We start from the raw sequence: 20,261 nt of genomic DNA, 5'->3' as shown, positions 1-20,261 counted from the left end.
TTGCAGTCAGGTATTCCATCAGATCTTTCTGGGCAGGGCTTCCCCAAATCACCAGAACCAGAACTTGCCCTGGAAAGTTGTTTCTTGATAGAGACATCCCTTTAGTTCTTATTTTGCTCATAATTTTAGAATAGTAATTTTTTTTTTAATGCTGGTAACTGATGGCTGACATGTGGCACAGACATTTTGTGCTTTAAAGGAAAAATTACCTCTCCAGCTTGCATTTGCTGCTGGGTTTCTTCTTTTCCAACTTGCTGCTGACTGAAATATGTGTGTTTATTGAGCTTTGCCTTTTTTTATCATCTCAATGTAAGCATTGTTCTCTGGTTGCTGGTTTTTTTGGTTGGTTTTCTTTCGTTGGGTTGTTTGTTTGCTTTTTGGGTTGGTTTTTTGGTTTTTTTTTGGTTGGTTAGTGAGTTTTTTCTTCTTACTGATTGTGTTAAACAGCACTAGCTCAACAAGATATTCTTTAAGGTGCTGGTATTTTATATAATATAATTATATAATTTTATATAATCCCATTGCTGGTATTTTATTATTCTGTAGTAAAGAAGATAACAATGCCATTATATTAATATTATATTATTATCCTAATAAGATGTTGCCTTAGTGTCCTAATAAAATGAATGCTTAGAAATGATACAATCACAAAGCAAAAAATAAAAAACAAAACCACTAAACCCCAGCGTTTTCTGGTTCATAAGAAACCTTTAGTTCTACTGCTACAGATTTCAGAAAATCCACAGATTCTCCCTCTTGATCTGGTTTGCTGGCCAATAAAAATGAAGAAAATAAAACACAACAGACTTAAACAATTGTGTTTTCCCTCCACTGAAATTGCTGCAAAGATGAAATTAAACTCTCTGGTCTTCTGTCACATTGAGCCATTTCTGTGATAAGTTAAGTATTCTGCTCTTGGCCTCTGACAAACTGCTGGGGCTGTCCAGAGGAATCCTGTCTTTGTCTCTGCACTGGGAGATGCAAAATTAAGGAGACTTCACTCATTGCACTTGATTCCTTGCAAATTTTTGCCTCTTGTTTGCTTCTGCAAATAAAATACCATGATTTTTTGGTGGCTTTTTTGGTGCCTTGTCTGAGCACCTCATGTCCTACAACACGATCCCAGGAAGTCTCCAGTTGTGCTCTGCAGGATCCTAATTGTGAGAAAAAAATGCTTTCCTTCATCCAGGGTTGGCTTGGCTTAAGAAAACATTAATCCTCTAAATACTTTGTCATGAAAACTTTTGAAAACGGTATTATGCGGAAAAGAAAGTAAATGTTTTGTTTGTGTTGCTAGCAACCAGTTTAGTCTAACTTTTTTATCTGTGAACTATATTTCTTTTGCAGATGAGAATTTATAAGATTTCAGGGAAAAATATTTTCTAATTGAATCTATTCCAGCTTTTGATCTGAGTAAAATCTTCCTTTGTGAAAAGACATATTATAATTGCATTCATTTTAAGAATTAGGTAAGGGATTTAAGATGGGGGAAATTTTTTGTCTTTGCATAGATTCAGGTGATTTGAATTTCCAGAAAACCTAGTTTTATTAGAACTATTATTAGAACTTAATATGCTTTCTTGAATGCAAAGACTTTTACCTTTTATCTTTTATCATTATAATGATCTGTACAGAAAAATTGCTTGCTGGAGTTGAATTTGTAGTGCCCATGAATGGATCTGACAGAGAACTTAATAATCACCTGGTATCAGTCAGGGTGAAGTGACATTTAATCACTCATACTTTAGAGGGCCTATAATGAGTTAATGGCCTTTACCTATGGAATAGAAATGACATATTTTAATTATTTTTACATGACAGAACACATAGTTCTGACTGGAGTCACACAGTGGTTCCTCCAGACATTTTTGGGGGAAATGGCTCCAAGGACCACCAGTCTGGAGTTCAAGATGTGCCACTGCTCCTGCTGAACCTGGAATTCTCTTGGGTCCCTGTTGGGACCAGTGTGGACAAAAACACTTCACTGTTGTTGAAGGGGTTATTCCTGTGACAAAAGAAGGGGGAAATGCACCCCTCAACCCACCTGCAACCAAGTGAGAATCTCAGCTGTAAAAATTTCCATCCTGCTATCACCAGAGTGTGTAGTCTAGAAAAAACGTTGGTTGTCAAACTTCTCCTTGACAGTGTTTTATAAGGAAACAAAGGGAAGTACTTCTTGATTATTAAAAATACTCCTTTCATTCTTATTCTTCTTAAAGCTTACTTAAAAGAGTATCCTAAGGGGTGGGGAAATCTTTTCCTGCTAATGAAATTGAACCATAAGAATAGGGAGAGAACTTTTTTCACCTGCATTGCATTTCTGAATCTGAAGGTGCACTGGTTTCCTTCTAGGTGCAAATGAGATTTTGGCCTTTATTTTGTTTCATTTTTTGTTTGGTTGGTTGGTTAGTTGGTTGGTTTGTGTTTTTGTTTTGTTTTTTTTAGTTTTTTGGTTTTTTTGTTTTTCTTTAGGTTTTTGGATGCAAATAAATGTTCTATTTATGTCTTTAAAATTTATAGAAGTGTTCATGTCCTTCTATGAACTCATCAGGGCTTGGAATTTTGGCTTTACTGGAATTTTTTCATACTCAGTGCATATATCTTGTGATGCAATGAGTTATTTCCACGTTTGAGGGTGGGGCACAGAATGCACAGATGTTCAGATTGCTCAGATTAGGTGGACAGTCTTCAATCTGTTGGTTTTTGTTTTTGTTTTTTGTTTAATGGCATAGAATAACTCCATTCAGTGAAATTTTTATTAAGCAGTTAAGTGATTGGATCTTGAAGGCTTCAGCAGGTGGCTGTCAACATCCTGAAGGGATTTTTTTTTTTTTTTTCAAACAAAAGGTGAAATACCATCCTGAAAACAGTCAGTGGTTGTTCTAAATGAGTGCAGTGTTATTACTCACACTGGAAAATTGTTTGTAGTGCTTAGCTGGGAACACTTTTATATTTTGCCTCGGTCTAGGCATTATCTCATGCTTATTCACGTGGTTATACATTGACTTTCCAAAGAGAGGAGGGAGAAAAAAGGAGTCGTGTGCAATCCTGGAGCTGTTTACTGCCAGCACATTCAGGGGGAATCAGACCCAGATTACTGCAGAACGTTGGCACGTCAGCTCCAGGGTGTATTCACCCAGCACTTTGCAGTTTCCATTACTTCCCAAAGCCTAAAGGTCAAGTGTTTGAAGGGAAGCAGCTCCCAAGACGAGTTGTCTTCATATCTGACACTTATTACTCCAGACATTTCAGCTGTGCTTTTTTACAGTTCTTAAAGGAAGGCTGCAGTCTGGGCTCCACATGTAGGAATAGGATCAGTTGACAGGTAGAATTAAAATACTCCTATTATGCAGCACATGATGTGGTGGTGTTTTTTTTAATCTTGGAAGTATTCATCATTTATATTTTGTTACCGTGGAACCCTTACTGACAGTAATATCACCAGCACTCCTGCAAGTCTTGCTTTTATTTTGGAGATTTTTGGCTGAGAACAGATTTATACAGGTCTACCTTTCATAATTCTTGTAGAAACTTCTCTGGAGTTTTTTAAGGGCTTGCATGGTGCTTTTTTCAGTGTTTCATGTTCATACTATGTATGCTTTGTGACTGTTCAGAAAAAAAGCTTCCTTTAAACATTTTACTTAAATAAGTTGTGTTTTTTTCTGGAATAATTTTAAACTTGGATACCTGAACATAAATGAAGAATATTTGGGGGAAAAAAAACCCCAAATCCCACAGATTAAATTAAAAATTCTTGGCAAATATAATTTCATACTTCAGGAAGACTCAAGTCTCAAACTCAAGGAAGCTGCTGTGTGATTAGTTTGTGTGCCAGCTATGTTATGGTAATGGACCCATGTTCTGTTCTTTATTTCTCTGGGAAATAAATCCTGATTTAAGCTATCTCATAAGGCTTTCCCTCTGAAATATAAATTAACACAGTTGTGAACTGTTCATGCATTTAAGCCCTGAGACCTGAATCCAGATGTTATGTCTAGAGTCTATTGTATTATTGCCACACTATAAATTACATGAAAAACAAGGAAGAAAACAAGTTTAGATCTCCAAGTAAAGCTCATTTCCTAATTCATTTAGGGCAGGTTTTAAAAATAATGAAAAGTGCAAGTGTTTTACCCTGCTTCCTAAGGAAACAAAGCTTATGTGGTCATGCTGTGTGCCTCTGCTGACTGCCAGCCTCTTACCTCCTCCCTTTCCCCCCAATAACTTCTGAAACTCCTGGACAATTTCAAACAGATTTGACAGGAGTAAAGGTCTCAGAGATATCAGGTTCCTACTAGTTTCATGGAAATAGGTGCCTGGATGGAGAAAAAGAGACCCTATTCATGTGCCTGCTTTGGAAAAAGCCGTGGAATGAGATCAACTGTATTATTAGACACTAGCAAACCCTCACGGGAGAGAGAAGTTATGAATGCATTAAATAAGGGAAAAGCTTTGACTGGATTTCTCACCTTTTTAGACATTAGGGGATCCAGCACAAGAGTCATAGCCATAGGAAACCAGCCTTCAGTAGTTCCATTGCTCACAGACCTGCTGCCTGCTCAGCGAGGTGGGAACGCATCTGATCCCGCCCGGAGCCACGGAATTAATGAGGGAAAAGATGAAAAAAAAATGAAAATAATAAAGGTCCTTTCAGGGTGTCCTGCCTCAGTCCTCTTTGTGAGCTCACTTCAGAGGCAGAGGGGGAGCTGGGAGTTGAATGGACAATATTGCCTGAAATACAGCAGGGATTGATAAAAGGAGGGGAAGCATAGAGGAGGAATAAACCATTTGGGGTGCATGCATGGCATGCAAACCTGACAGGTTTTTTGTGTGGTGAAATAGTAATTTCATCTCAAATCCAACAAAATGCTTGACTTGTTGGTTCTTCATGTAATCACGTTATCATTGTATGTGGAACTATAAGGTGTAGTTGCCTGTTCCATATTTATTGTCCTAAAAAGTAACTTGGGCACCTGATTTTTATAGATTTTTGCCTTTGGCTTTTCTACTGTAATTGCTTTGATATTTTTTTTTCCCTTGGTGAAGTGAAACAATTTATGTGATTACCACTGGGAGAAAAAAAGGGGGAAAAAGTGGAAGAAATACCTGATTTTACAGGTGCTGAGTATTACAACCACAATTCATTTTAGTATTTAGTATATTTCTGATTTTAAGGGATTCAATTGAAGAGTGGTCAAAAAAAATTTGGCGGTGGGGGCATGGAAATTAGTGGCAAGGCTTAGCACCCTGAGAGATGAGCATTTCTGTGATGTAAATGATCAGCAAGTTCACTCAGTTCTTTTCTTTTTTGGAAATATATCTTTTTATGAATACCTGATTTGGAACTTGCAGATATACATATATATATATGTATACACATATGTATGTGTGTGTGTGTGTGTGTGTATGTATATATGTATGTATGTGTATGTTTAAGGGTGGTTAACATAAGGAAGAGCTCTCATGAGCAATATTTTTTAGAGTAAGTCTGAGAAAATGGTTTCAGAGCACTTTTGAGGCAGTGGAATCACAGCCTGGGTAGATCCTGACCAGACCATGCCACAGCTGTCAAAATTCAGTAGCTAAAGACCCTTTCAGCCTGGGTGGGATTAAGCTTCACAGAAGTAGCTGATTGTATAGATATGTGAAATATGGTGTTTCTGAGGAGTGTAGAGATTAAACAAGGAAGTTTTCCAAAGGCTTTAAGGAAAGACATATACATAGAATGCCATTCATTAGTTGTTACTTGCTCAGTGGGTGTTTTTGGTACATAGGGTACTTTACCCTATGTACATGGCATTTTTTTTTTTTCCTTGGGAGAGGGATATTTAAGAATTATCTGATGTTCTTACTATTTTCATTTACTGTTTTTAATTCCAAAACTATCTGGACAACCAGGCATCCTAAAATGTAGATAATCCCTGTATCCTGGTGATTCTTACACAGGGTACACATGACAGGGTTAAAGGAGAGAAACAAAACATGCAAATAGATTTATTTGAATATATCAGTATTTAGGTCTGTGTGTGTTTTCTGTGGATTTTCACTGTCTACTTCGAGATGGTTTATATTTGAAATTAAATGTACAGGACTGGTCAAGAAATGCAAGCTGAAATTCAGAGGAAGGCTGTATGAGGGATGGAGAAAGTAACACGTAGCCAAAGCTACATGGAATTTTAGTCCAACAGAAAAAAATACTGGCTGAGAAATTGATTTATCTGTAAATTATGCAGTCTGAACATGACAGAGGGAAAAGAACACTGTAAGCCAGGGAATAGAGATGTCCTAGAACAAATTGATACAAACTGGGCGTGTGTGTGCGTTCAGGAGAGAAAATAGGAAAAAATAACTCAGCTACACTAATGAGATGAAGAAAATATTTTGGAAAATTGAATTCCTGTATGAGGGGGTTTATGTGACAGTGTTTCTTGTGATTGCACAGAGTTGCAGGTTCCACAGAAATGATGTTCAGACTTGCACAGCTGAAGAGCTTTCAGGATCAGAGCATAAACTTGGAGAAGGGTGGAAGGAATAACAAAACCTCCCTTGTCCTTATGGGGACAGGTGTCAGGTGTTCCAGTACCTGGTGATGCTCCCAATTCCTCTCTGGTTTCCTCTACAGGTGAAGCCTCCTTGCTCCACAATCCTTCCAGTGGATGGGGTTTGAGGGTGTGAGAAACAGTGGAGTTCTCTCCAGAAAATACGTGGGAGATTTTTATATTTTTAATTTTATATATCTATATCTATATATAGCTATATCTATCTATCTATCTATCTATCTATCTATCTATCTATCTATCTATCTATCTATCTATATCTATATATCTCATATTATTATTTTATACTATTATATTATTAAAAATTCTATTATATTATTAATAATATAATTATATTTTATTACATTATTCTCTATGCTTATTTTATATGTATATGTGTGTGTATATATATGTGTGTATATATATATCTATGTATGTGTGTATATATATAATCATATTTTAATTGTATTTTTAATTTTGCTCCCATGCTAAATAGTGAAGCCAGAAGGAATTGAATTTCCAGTGGATGTGGAGCTGATAGGGTGGAAATTCTGAAGGCTTCTGCAGCATGTGGTAAAAACTTGAGAAAAATATCAACACGTCAGCTGTTTTGCTCCAGAGCAGATGCAATGCCTTCGTCAGGGAAGGTTTGTTGCAGGCAGGGTTTTTGTGTTAAACTTGTTTTTTGGAGTTAGTGATCATATTTTTACACCGTCTGATGTAACCTGCTGGATTTCTTGGCTTCCATGGTGCTGTGTAATTTTTTGTAGCTTCCTAGAGTTTGCTGTTACACAAGCAACTTCTGCTTTCAGGTTGTCATCACTGTATTGTGCAAGTCGAGTGTACTGGTTTTATTGCCACACCCAGGGATGTCATAGTTACTGCTGAATGATTTCCCTCGAGGTAACAGTGGCACAGCTTTAAAAAATCAAGACCACTCACTGATTGACTTAAGAAATAAAAATGGTATAATGCCTTCCAGATTCAAGCTTGTAACAATACTTTCTTTGTGCAAGTGTCAGCATCATTCATTTGTAGGTCATTTTCTTTAACCCTGTACATGAATTTTCATTAACATTTTTCTCTTTTAAATTCTTAGGTATTTTCATAGCAAAAGCTTATTTTTATCCAGCTGTTGATTCTACCTTATTTCAAAGTAGGAGAGGTAGCTGATATTAACAGGGAATCACAGCCTGTCTGTCTTGCAAGGGCTCCAGCTCTCAACTGAGAAAAAGTTGCTATATCTCAAAGCATAATAATTTCTTTGGAATTAAATTAATTCTAGTCTAATTAGTTTTAATTAAGATTTTCAGCCTCTGCTGCAAAGAATTTGCTTCCTGTACCAGCAGTGGACAAGGGCACAGGTAGGGGACTTCAGGGTAGCTCACCTGTAGAGCTCTTAACACCTTCTCTGAGCAGGAGTTTTCTAGGTAGCCACAAACTGAGAAGAAGAACTGGGGCTATGAAAACAGGCTGAGAAAATTGGGTTTGTTCACCCTGTGAAGGAGCAGGTTGTGTGGAGACCCCAGTATGTGAAGGGCTGCAGGGAAGGGACTCTGCATGGGGAATGGAGGGACAGGACAAGGGGCAATGGGTGGAAATCAAAAGAGGGGGAAAATTAGGTGAGATATTGGGCAGGAATTGTTCCTGGCAGGGTGGGCAGGGCTGGGATGGGATTCCCAGAGCAGCTGTGGCTGCCCCTGGATCCCTGCAGTGCCCAAGCCAGGCTGGACACTGGGGACACTGGGAGGGGTCCCTGCCATGGATGGGGTGACACTGGATGAGCTTTGGGGTCCCTTCCAACCCTTCCCATTCCCTGATTCTGTGATTCTGTGCTCAGATCCAGGCAGTGACAGAAAGATTTGTTGTTGTGTGGATCTGCAGGGCTCTCCTGCTCCAGCACAGGGGTCACAGCTGCTTTCACAGTCTGCAGGTCTCCAAGAAGCCAGACAGGGACTGCACAGCTGCTCCGTGCTGGTGGGCTGCTCTGCAATTTGTTTTTCCCCCCTCAAATTCTTCTTTAATATTTCCCTGGTGAAAGGACATTGCTTGGGCAATACCTGGCAGGAGGCAGCATCTGTCTGCAAGGATGTAGGTGTTCCTGGGTGTGCTGGCTCAGTCTGAAATGCTGTTTTGGGGGCAGAGCACTGGGATCAGGGCTTGGAGCAGTGGAAGCTGAGTGAGCTGAGTTAGAGCCTGTAACAGGCTCTACAAGGTTGACTTGCATGATTAAACCTCTACCATTCAGTTCACATGCTGGGAATATTTTCATTTCAAAATCAGACCTAAGCATCTGTCAAGTGTGCTCTCTCCAAAAATTATTCGTTAATTAGTTTTCAAAACAGAGAAGGAAAAATTGAAATGTTGCGGGTTCAGATTTAATAGGAGAGAGAGGCTCTCAAATACACATATCTGTATCTACAAATACATCTATCATCTCTATTTCTGTCTCCATCTCTATATCTCTATCTATTTATCTATATAGATACATATCTAGATATCATCTATATATCTATATATTATATATCCACATATATATATATACATATATATATGGTATTCTCTGCCAGGACAGCAAATATTTTTTTCCATCTTGTGGAAGTATAGAATTCCTTGGTTATATTGTGGGTAAAAAATACTTTTAGAAAGGGTTGTTAGGATATTTTACTAATACAGAGAGAAATCACAACCAGCAAAGCAGATGTAAATAGAGTTACCAGGATGATTCTTTTTTCTTACAGACATCGTGAAAAATGTTATTGGAAATAATATTGGAAATAAAAATTGGTGTTTAGTTTCAGATTCTGACTCAGAAGAGAGGCATTGCTGTGTGAATGTCTCCTCTTTTCAGTGCATAACCTCTGATAATTATTGCCTTGGACATGATAACTCTCATTTTTATTGGACTGTAATAATGCAGAGATTATATAGCAGATATGTGTAACCTAATGCAAAATTAAAATTCACTGTCTCTATATAATGAAGTAACTTTCCATTTTGGCATCTTCTGTGAAAAATGTGTTATCTCTTTTTTTTTTTTAATAACTGTTATGTTTTTATGTGAAGCACATATTCGCATAAGCATATGCATCTAGAAGAAAAATTGAGAAACTTTTTCAGTTATTTCTGAATTATTTTGTGTCTTATGGTTCAGATTGCTTCTTTCTTCATCTCTACAAGACCAACAGTGGGCAGGGTGAGATGTCAGGGTAAAATGACATTTTTTTCATAAGCTTCTAATTCTTGTTTTTATTTCCTAAGCTCAAAATAAAGGCCTGGTGGGCACATGATAACTGTGATTTTTGATTAAGGGAACACAGTTACCTAAATGCTTCTGTGTTCATCTTCCTGTGCCTTTAAGAAAATTAAAATTTAAGAAAATAAAATCCCAACAAACAATAAAACAAGTATTGAAGGGCAGCAGTGTATCAGTCACAGTCAGTCTGTTATCCCCTGGGACCTCTACCAGATCTGCTCCTTCTCTGTATAAATGAAGTGTTTAGTGCTTCAGCATTTTACATAGTGTTTTCTTGAATGATCTGAAAGGGGAAGTAGAAGGCACGTTAGTTACATCTGCAGATGATGCAGAGCCAGAGAGTTACAGCAGCTGTAAGGATGGTGAGAAATTTAAATTCATCTGGGGAGCAGCAACGTGCAGGAATTTACAAAGCTAACAAAAAAAAAAAAATTAAAATTCACCGTTACAAATTTATAATATCACTTTGGAAACGTGATCCAAACCCAAGACGTGTTGCTTGTCAAATTATCTTAGTGAGGTGTTAATGATGTTTTCTTTCACTCCTGCAGTAAGCAAGAGCTGTTTATCTTGATATCCCACCCAGTTAACTGTTTGTTTTGGTATCCTGATCTTTAACCACTTCCACTGCATCTCCCTCGGTCTGTTTGCAGTTTCCCTGCTGTGGTTTTGGTGGTGGAGGACAAATAACTGCATCGTTTCTTGCTTTGGTTGCAAGGAAAATCTTAGCTGTGTGGGAAAAATGAACATCTCCTTTTCAATTATATATTTTCTGCCCCAAATTCAGAATTTAATTTTAATATAATTCTGCCTGCAATTTACATGCCCGCCCCAAATTCAGAGTCCTTGGATGTGAAATTGTGTTATTTTGTCATCCTCTCCTCTACCAGCTTTCCAGGGCAGAACTGCCCTGAGGTTTGTTTTTTCCCTCTGTGTAGTTTCAGTCCTGCTTTGGGAATTCATCTGCCTTTTTGGTTTATCAGCCTCTCAGCCCGGGCTCCTGGTGGGGCAAGCACCACTCAGCTGCAGTTTGCCCAGATAGCAGCAGTTCTATTGTTAGTGCTGGCTCTGCCTCTGTTGAGAAAGGTGGTGTAGAACAATTCCCTGCTGCAGGAGCAGCCTCGGGGAAGGGTTTTCTGGTGCACTTTGTGTGGCACACGCAGTCCAGGATCATGGAATTGCTGGGTGCTTTTTGGGATGCCCATCTCATTCCTCCACTCCTTTCCATGGGCAGAGACACCTTCCACAGTTCCAGGCTGTGACATTGGTTTTGTTTTAATTAGGGCTGCATCAAAACATTCTGTGTTTTCCTGGAGGTGGCTGGATAAATTAAGATTTGGGAGAGGAGGGAAGCTACAGAACACTTGTTTTGCAGAAAACCTTGCTATTTTTTTTCCTTTTTAAATTGATTTGTCAGCACCTGCCTGATAAATTTAAGTTCTTTTGCTCTGCTCACCTTTTTGGTCTCCTAAAAATGGACCAGAGGTCTCAATGTCTAAAACACAGAAGCACGACAGTGAATTTTATTGTGAGAAAGTATGTAATAGTCAATTGCTTTGCATAGAGATTGAGCTAAAGGCTAAACTAAAGATCAACCATCAGTGTTGGGACTTCAACACTTGCAAAGATGGGCACAATACTCTGTGTCCCTGCAGCAGTGTTGGTTAGCTTTTTGGTTTTTTAATATAATTGCAATTACTTTTGGAGTATCTTCTGTGTGTCTAGCATGATTTTAGTTGTGCAGTGGTACCAGGCTTCACTTCAGCTTTTTGTAGGATTATGCATTTTTCATTCTTTTTGTGCAGTGAAAACTGTAATTTTTTTTGCCCTGATTAAATATATTTGCCTGTACTTGATCTCAGTTGACTATATTAAGGCACAAGACAAAAATGATGTGCTCTCCTTGCTATTTCCTTCACTGTGAAAGGTTGTGATGCTATTTATCTGTGCTACTGTGCCTCTCTATCTCTGTGAATTCTTTATCCAAATAGCGTGGTGGTGGCTTGCAAGTGATGAAAAACAGTTTCCTTTTACACAAACGTCCATCTTTGTTAATGCTGTCAGACAGAAGTGTGATATTCAGGGGGTGTACGCCAATCTGTGGACTACTGATAGCATAATCTAATTTCCAAAAATAAATTAGAAGCATCTTCTCATCTGCAGCCATCAGATGCACGCCAGCTAAGGACAACAGTGCTTTAGAGACAGCACATGTGAATTTGGTGGCTAATTGGGAGTTAAACCTTTGGGTTTTCCACGTTTTCTGACAGACTGACCTTGCTGGAGGAGGTCAGGATGGTGTCATGTGTTGTGGCAGTTTATTCCACAGATAAAAGGTCTGCATGGAAGGACTGCTCCTTGTTTCAAACAAAGTCTCTGAAAGCTTTGGGAGCAGTTTCTACCAAGCCTTTTTTCAGCCTAAACTTCAGCATGGCATTAGAGAAACTTGCATTTAAAAAAGTTAACAAATAATAGGCTTTTAAAATATATATAGATGTTTTTTATGCAATTTTCCATACCCTTCTAAGAAAAATGGGGAGAAAAAACAAACTGCATTTCTGATTTTAATAGGTGAGGTGCCACAACACAGAGTGACCTTTTCTATAGTGTGTACCACTTACATTTATATTTTTACAATATGTTATACCTGTGGATTCAAGTTGAAAAGATGAGTAATGCTTCTCTCCATAGGGAAATGCCACAAAATTTATGTCAGTCTTTTTGATAGTCTCAAGATGGGAGAGATGACCCTTGTCCTTCTTCCACTCCCTCAAACTATTGTGTTGGATGTTAATGTGTCCTCACCCAGGTTTGCATGGTTGTAGCTCAGCTGGCACTGGTTTCTATGTATAGCTGACCTATTCTTCCTTTAAAACATGACAAAAACAACAGTTTTCTGTTGTTTGTCCCAGACCAGGCAAACAAATATGTTCAGACCTCCTATATATCCTGTAGGGCATCCCCATTGCTTGTTATTCCACATATTCCTCCATTCTCTGCATGACAAATTTATTATCTCCCTTTGAACTGGAGAACTGTAAGGTATTTCTTATGCTTATTAATGATGTATTCAAGTCTGCTGGAGCAAAGGCTCCAGTGAAGTTCCTTGTACAGTTGAAATAACTCATTCTTTCCTTGTGTCCCAGTTCAGACTTGGATCTCTGAAGCTGCAGGAAGTCCCAAGCCCAGCAGAGGTGGTCAAGGAACTCATTGGGTACTGCCTGGACAGCCTGGGAAAGCTGCAGGCCAAAACTGAGCATCTGCAGAGAGAAAATGAAAGGCTTTTCAGCAACTGGAGTGATGTGGAGAAGAGGTGAGTTCCCAGGTGGATTCACCTGAGAAAGTCAGCAGCAGAGGACAGAAATTTTTATGCAATATTAATGCATTTTTAATGCAATTTTTATGCAATCCATGTGGTTGTGGAGCTCCTCCCTTTGACAAAGATGCAACTGATACTAAAAATTTGCAGTTAAAATTGGTTTTAGTTTATGAGTTAGGAAAAAACCCCAAACACCTCATAATCTGTGGAATTAGCTTCACTTTCTTTAGGGAGCCTTTTCATTAATATTATTTACTTATATTATTTATATTAATATTATTTACTTTAATTCTTAGGACTGGCATTCAAAATTATTTACATTTTTGAGTGGGGAATGAATTGCTGTTTCATCTACTTTCTTTGTTGAAGAAGCTGGAATTGAAAAATGAATGCAGTATTGCAGAAAAAAGTGGTGTTATTTTTCATGAGATTTTTTGCAATTGCTGTTGCATTTACTATCTCAATTGTCTGTGATTCTGTAGTGAAATAATCTGTGCTTGTTTCAGTAAGCATAAAACACTTAGCACAGAGCTAAATCAGAGATTTATCTTGCTTTTCTCTAGCCTTACCTGAAAAAAACACAATCTAGGAAGGTTGATGAAAGAATGTACCTAATTTGCATTAATTTACCTTGAAAAAGAGAGCCAACTTTTAGGGAGGAGTTAGTTTTGTTCCCCTCTCATTAAAATGAGTAACAGTTTCTCCTGACAGTCTCCCTGACAAGCAGAGGGCCTCCCTAAGTAGTGTTTTACTGCTTAGCAGTGTAATTGAACAATAGTGTATTGTACAACCCGTGTTCTGTGCTTCATTACACGCTGATGTGTAAGAGGCATTAGTGCTTGTATCAATTTCCATGGTGGGGTGGCACTTTTTACAGAATAACCCTAGAGAAAATGAGGAAAAAGAGAAAAAAAAAAAATCAGAGCTGCATGACTTTGTTCTCAGTGCAAGCTGGTGGATTTCTTTAGTGTGTTTATAGTTTTGAGCAGATGAAAAATGGATTTTCAAAATATACGCTGAAGGTTTTATGGTCACCACTCTTTGACAGAATAAAAATTATTCAAAAATCATTTTCATTCAAGAAGTATTTTGGTTGGGGTTTTGGGGAGGTTTTTTGTTTGCTCTTTTTTAAAATTTGGTTTGGTGTGGTGGTTTTTTTTTTTAAATTACTTTTTGCACAGCCCAGTTCTACCCCACTGCCTCCCTTTGCTGTTTTGGCTGTTTCAGGGTTGCCCTGAGCTGAACAAAGCTGTGCCTGTCTTTGTTCAGGAGGCAGGATTTCAGGATTTACATCCTGCACCACTCACGGTGCTGAGTGGTGAAACATCAAATACAGAACACTTGGTGTGGAGAGCTGTGCTCCAGGCCAGGACAGCCCCTGCAGCTCCCTCTGCTCACAGCCTCTCTCCTCAGGATTTTATTAGAGCTAAAACACAGCAGGCAGGCTTCTGAGAGCTGCTTTTGTGCCCCTGAGTCGTGGGGCATGGTGTGGAATTATTCAGGCATCCCATTTCCATCTCCCTGATGGAATTTTCTTGGAGGTTTTGGTGAGCAGGTGGCTGCCTGGGGTTGAGTGTATGTGTGTGTGCACCCCAGGGATGGATGAGTTAAAATACCAGAGCAGAATAGCTGTTCTCTTTATTTCATATAGAAAATTCAAGGCTGATACACCCCAGGCCAGGTTGGACACTGGGGCTTGGAGCAGCCTGGGATTGTGAAGGTGTCCCTGCCCATGGCAGGGGTGGCACTGGATGGGCTTTAAATCCCCTCCAACCCAAACCAGTCTGTGATTCCAATGTAATAGACATGGCAAATTTTAAATAATAACAACCTGTAGCAAAAGAATTCCCTTAACAATAAAAATCCAATTTTTTTTTTTTTTTGGTGTGTGGGGTATATATATATTGTTATCAGGTGTCTAAAATTTGTGCAGACAAGCCAAATTCAAAATAGCTGCCAATTTCTGTTGTGGTCAACTGCAGTGACAGTGTATCTAAACCACAAGCAGATTATAAAAATGCAAGCAAGGTACTTTGGTCTTGAAACTGAGTCTTCAGCATTAGCTCATCTACATTCCATACCATTGCCAGTGCTGGGGGGAGGGTGAATCTGAAATGCAAGGGAGCAGTGCTGTGAGATCCAGGAATTATTTTAGAGCACTGGGAACAGGGATGAATGCCAGAGATGCTGAATTCTTTCCTTCATAGTGTTGGATTGTGAAAGTTGCCACTAGTAATTAAAGAAGTGCCATTAAATTTCATAGCTCGTGCTTACCTCTGTAGAGCCTGTGTGATTGCTCTGTGTTGGGCCAGCACTTGAAATCTTGTTTTTTGTTGTTAATTTCTCAGTTTATTGTTTGTCACAGCCCCTGACAGTGTCTGGTTTCTGTGGGCTGTGCAGGATGTTTGATTGCCTGCATTTTGGCACGTGAGGAGCATTGCAGAAAGACCTGAGGATGCACAAGTTGGGAGGCACCCAAACAGCAACCAAACCCCATTTTGGGAGCTTGTCTGTGAGATGAGCAGCTCCTGCACTTGGCCTGGGGAGATGGTGTTGGAGGGGAAGTGAGGAGAGGCAATTAAAGTTTGTGTTTGCAGCCACTGAGGTGTTGGAATGAAGCCCAGCCAGCTCTGCTCTGTGCTCACATAGCTCAGGGGGTGAATATCCCAGTGAATCCTCCACAGACACACCCCACTGCACAATTAGTGCATCTCATAATGAATCTCTGCCCCCAAAACCTCTGCCTTTTACCAGCCTCTTTTAAAATGTCAGATATGCCATTTGATAGTGTATTTTAAAGGCTCATAACTTGCAAGTACAGCATTAATGTGATGCTTTTGTGGTGATCAGTGCTCTTGCATTGAGTGTTCTGCCAAATTAATGCCATTCTGTGTCTGGAGAATGTGTTTGGAATAACAGAGGAAATAAAAAGAATAACAGAGGAATTGAATAACAGAGGGAAAAGAAAAGTCAGGAAAAGGTGTTCACATAAATGAAAACAATCATATAAGATTAACTGATGGTATACTACTAATTGGATCTGCCCAGAGGGAAGACTTAATATTCTAATTTTAATGTTCAAGATGCTAATTTATTTTTTTTTTTCTCCAGACACTGAAGAAATTGGCTAGTCTTGCAGTAGGTTTCTCCAGTGCACTCCTCACAGTCCAGGCAGCATCAACTTTACTTCTCTGGAAGTTTCCATTTGTGTGGGTTTTCAGAAGGAGATGTCTTTGCAGCACCCAAGGGCCTCACTGGAGTTATCTTAAATGAAACTTTTTTTGGCCAAGTCAGCCACATTTCTCTACATTTGAACCAGCCTTAGCAGAGAGCAAACACTTTCCTGGTTTATGTGTGGGAGAGGGGATTATTCTACAGGATTTGATGCAGACAGGATTAGCATATTTTAGGCAAAATCCTTTTTTCCCCCCATTTTTATGTATAGGGAAATAATTAGTATCCAGCATGTCCAGGCTCTTCTGGGCCCTGCATTAGGGTTTATGATTCTTTGTGAATTGTCTATTTATTCCCCACTAAACAGTTAACTTCCCTTTTGTAGGTGGAAAGTCTCCTGATAGTTGATTAGTACCTATGATCTTTCATTTAGGAATTATTGAACTGATCTATATGGTAATGATGTTCTGCTATTTGCATTTAAATTAGATGAATTATTTATCAACTATCAAGCATATCCCTAAAGCATTGAACAGTAGGCTTAATACTTCATGAGATTTCACACATTTCACCACAACATAAAAATCAGGAGGTGGTTTGTTTTTTTTTTTTTGCTATTGTCTTGCTTCTTACATCATATATGGTTTTGATCTGTGAACAAAGTAATTAGTATTTATGTAGGAAGTCTGTTGAAATCTCTTGCCTTATAAATTGATATTTTTAAAGTCTGTTACATGTCTGGGTTTAATAGCATGATAAGCCTTCTAATCTCTTTTTACAGCCTTACATAGGCTGGTGAAAAAAAATATTTTAAAGTTATGACTATTTACTGTATTTACCATGATCAGTAAGATTATCAAGATATTTATTTGCTTCTTGTTTACACAGCTAATAAAATGTTTGTGGTTCAACCCAAAGACTGAAGGGTTATGAAATACAAGAATTAAACCCAGAATTGCATTTGCCACAAATCATTTGATTTGTGTGCTCAGGTTTGCTTATATTCCAGTTTTGCCTATGAGACTTTATACACCCATATTCTTAATTTAATGCTCCCATTGTACTTCCTTTTATTGACATTCATCTCTCCACAGATGCATGCTAAAATTTTTTAAAATCTGAAGTGTATTTTTCTCTGAAGGTATTAAGACTTCTAAACATATTTTATATTTTGGAATTTTCTTTTCCTCTTCAAGTATATGTCACACCAGTGTGTGGTCCAGATTTGAGATCTGTCAAGGTGAATCATACCTGTTTATAATCTCATTATGTGTATCCTGCTAAGGTATATCCACTTTTGTATTCAGCATTGAAAATAAAGAACATTTGCCTATTTAAATTTTAGTTGTCTCAGATGGAGGTGTGCAAGAACCTACCTAAAAAAAAAAAAAAAAAGAGGCATGAAAATAAAGGTTCAGATCTGAGAAATTTTCCCTTTTGGAAGCAGAATTCATTGCACTTCTCTGTGGAAAAACAACAACAACAAAAAAAGCTTTTTCTGTCCTGTTTCAGGCACAAGGTGCTGGACCAGTCATGCACCTTGGCTTGGAGTGGGGACTCCTGGCTGGCCTCACGACAGAATTGTCTTCCAGGAACCAGAGGAATTTGTATAACACTTAATTTTGTGCTGCAGGCTGGAAAAATGCGTGGAAGCTAAAGAGGAGCTGGAGGCTGACCTTTACAGCAGGTTTGTTTTGGTGCTGAATGAGAAGAAGGCCAAGATAAGAAACCTGCAGAAGCTGTTGAGTGAAGCTAGAGAATCTGCAGTGGATGCCAAATGCTCCAGGTATTTAATTTCCCTGGGTTTCTTGGTGTGGTACCTGGTGCATGTTTAAGTTTAGCTCAGATCAGTTTCCATTTCCTTGGCCCTGGCTGTTCTTCCTGGCTGGGTGCTGGGTTAGCCAAACCAATCCTGGAAGTGGGAGAGGAGGATTCTTTCTGGCATCCTTGCAAATTGCTGTGGGTGCTGTAGCCAAGAAATGAATACTTGGTGGATTTGTCCTGTTTTCTGCTCAGTTGATTTTCCAACCAGATCATACCCCTGCCCTTTCCATAGGCGATAATTCCATACATATTCCCCTTGAATAACTTAATTCCTTTAAAAACAAAAATACCTTCATTTCTTTCCCTTTCTTTTGATGCTTTTAGGGATAGTATAGCTGCTACTCAGATGGTTATAAAGAGAGAAAACAACTATGATGCCAGCACTGATGAGGAAAGTGAAAATCCAGCAGGGGCCTCGTTGCCATCAGGTAAGACAGAAAGCATTGTCTTCCTGTTTTATCACAGACAGGCTTTGTGTGAATAAAGCTTAAGGAAGGCAAAATACTACCTGACAGATTTCTCTGTGACAAGCCAGCCAGCAAGCCTTAAAAATACCTCTCCTGAAGCAGAGTACAATACTGGCATTTTCAAATTAGAGAGGGGAGGTTTAAAAGCACGTTGCACGAGTGAAGGCACTGTCATTTCTTGCAAAGTGACAAATTACACACTTTGTGGAGCTAATGACAGTCTAACAGTATCTGAACCATCAACAATTCCATTTTAAATTCTAGGAATCATGATGTGTGTGCCATGATTGATAAAGTGTAAAAGGTAGCTCCTGACAGTTTCAATAGTGTTTAAAAAGGGGAAAGAGAGGAGGTTTAACAGCTATAAAAAGAGCTGTGTGCATAAATGGAATGAAAATGTATTTATAGCAGAATCCACTTTAATTTGTCAGAGGATTTTTGGCCTTGTGAAGATGCTCATGAAACTTAATCTGATGAATTTTTCCAGGCCTAGAGCCTTGTAAAGTGTGTGGGATGCAGTGATGGCCTATTATACAGTACAAGATATTTAACTGTGAATCATAATTTGGCATGTTTGTGATAAACTAGTGGGAATACACAGGGTAAATGCTATCAAAGTTTCAAAACTGCATTGATAGTTGTTATATGATTATATATATGCATAGATATATATATATATATATACATATATAAAAATACATGCACAGACTTCCCTTTTTGTCTGCAAAGTTTGCTGTGGATTTTTTTTTATTTCCACCACAGGTAAAGGTAATCCAGGCAACAGTGTGTTCCAGTAAAACAGCAATTTTCTGTGCACATTGGGAACCAGCATTGCCAGTGGCAAACAGCTTTGTCACCCATGTGGGCCTGTTTGCTGAGGAATTTCTGGCTTTGTGTAAACTAGGCAGAGCTTCAGACAAGTGGAGGAAATCATAATCACATAAATAGTTTAATTGTTGCACTGTGCCCTCCAAAGTCTTTGCTGTCAGGTGACAATTGGTCAGTTCAGGTAACAGGATGAGAAATACTTTGTTTTATGAAAAGGCAAGGAATATTGGAAGGTGTGGAGTCTTTTTCTAAGTTCAGTGGGGCCTAACTAGCTCAATGAGAGTTTTGGGACAGAGATATTTATTTAATAATGAAAACAACACCCACTGCCCTGGCAATAGTGAGGGACTTGACTGATGAGTGTTACAGGAAAATACACCAGCTGTGTTTTTATTTGAGGTGCAAACAAAAAATATACTTTATTTTGCCTTTGAGGGATGCAATCCTCAGGGTTTTGGTCCAGACTGGAAGAGTTCAGATGCAAAATTTACAGATAACATGAAGAAGACCATAAAGTTAATGCTTTGGGTAACACATTTGAGTTTTTGTTGAGCCCTCACATTGAGTGTCCCTGAGGTCAGTTGGTGCTCTTCCTTTGTGCACAGATTTCTCTTGCAGTGAACAGTGGAAAGCACAGCTGGGTGCTGAATATCTGAAGTCTGGAATTTTCACACTCAACAAGAGGCAGATCATGTCTTTAGGGAAAAAATAGTGATTCAGGAAGGAGTGGAATGAGTGGATAATGAAGCACAAAGCTTTATCAAGATCTGTAAGACGTAAAAGATACAACATAATATTTGGGGTTTTCTTTCCTGTTCATCTTATTTTTCCTATCTCTTAGTCCATCATTGTATTTC

At 38.6% G+C, this 20,261-nt stretch overlaps 1 protein-coding gene across 1 annotated transcript in view; it reads left to right on the top strand.

Moving 5' to 3' along the window:
- Window positions 1-20,261, top strand: part of XRCC4 (X-ray repair cross complementing 4) — an 88,152-nt gene that overhangs the window by 41,301 nt on the left and 26,590 nt on the right. Inside the window, exons 4-6 of the mRNA XM_079332285.1 lie at window positions 12,939-13,105; window positions 17,919-18,071; window positions 18,434-18,537. Of these exons, the coding sequence (XP_079188411.1) occupies window positions 12,939-13,105; window positions 17,919-18,071; window positions 18,434-18,537 (424 nt within the window). The remainder of the gene's footprint in view (window positions 1-12,938; window positions 13,106-17,918; window positions 18,072-18,433; window positions 18,538-20,261) is intronic.

Source organism: Erithacus rubecula (genome assembly GCF_903797595.1).
Source record: "Erithacus rubecula genome assembly, contig: scaffold_204_arrow_ctg1, whole genome shotgun sequence".
Taxonomy (NCBI): Eukaryota; Metazoa; Chordata; class Aves; order Passeriformes; family Muscicapidae; genus Erithacus; species Erithacus rubecula.
Note: the sequence above shows the minus strand (reverse complement) of the source record. Positions and strands in the feature narration are given on the sequence as shown.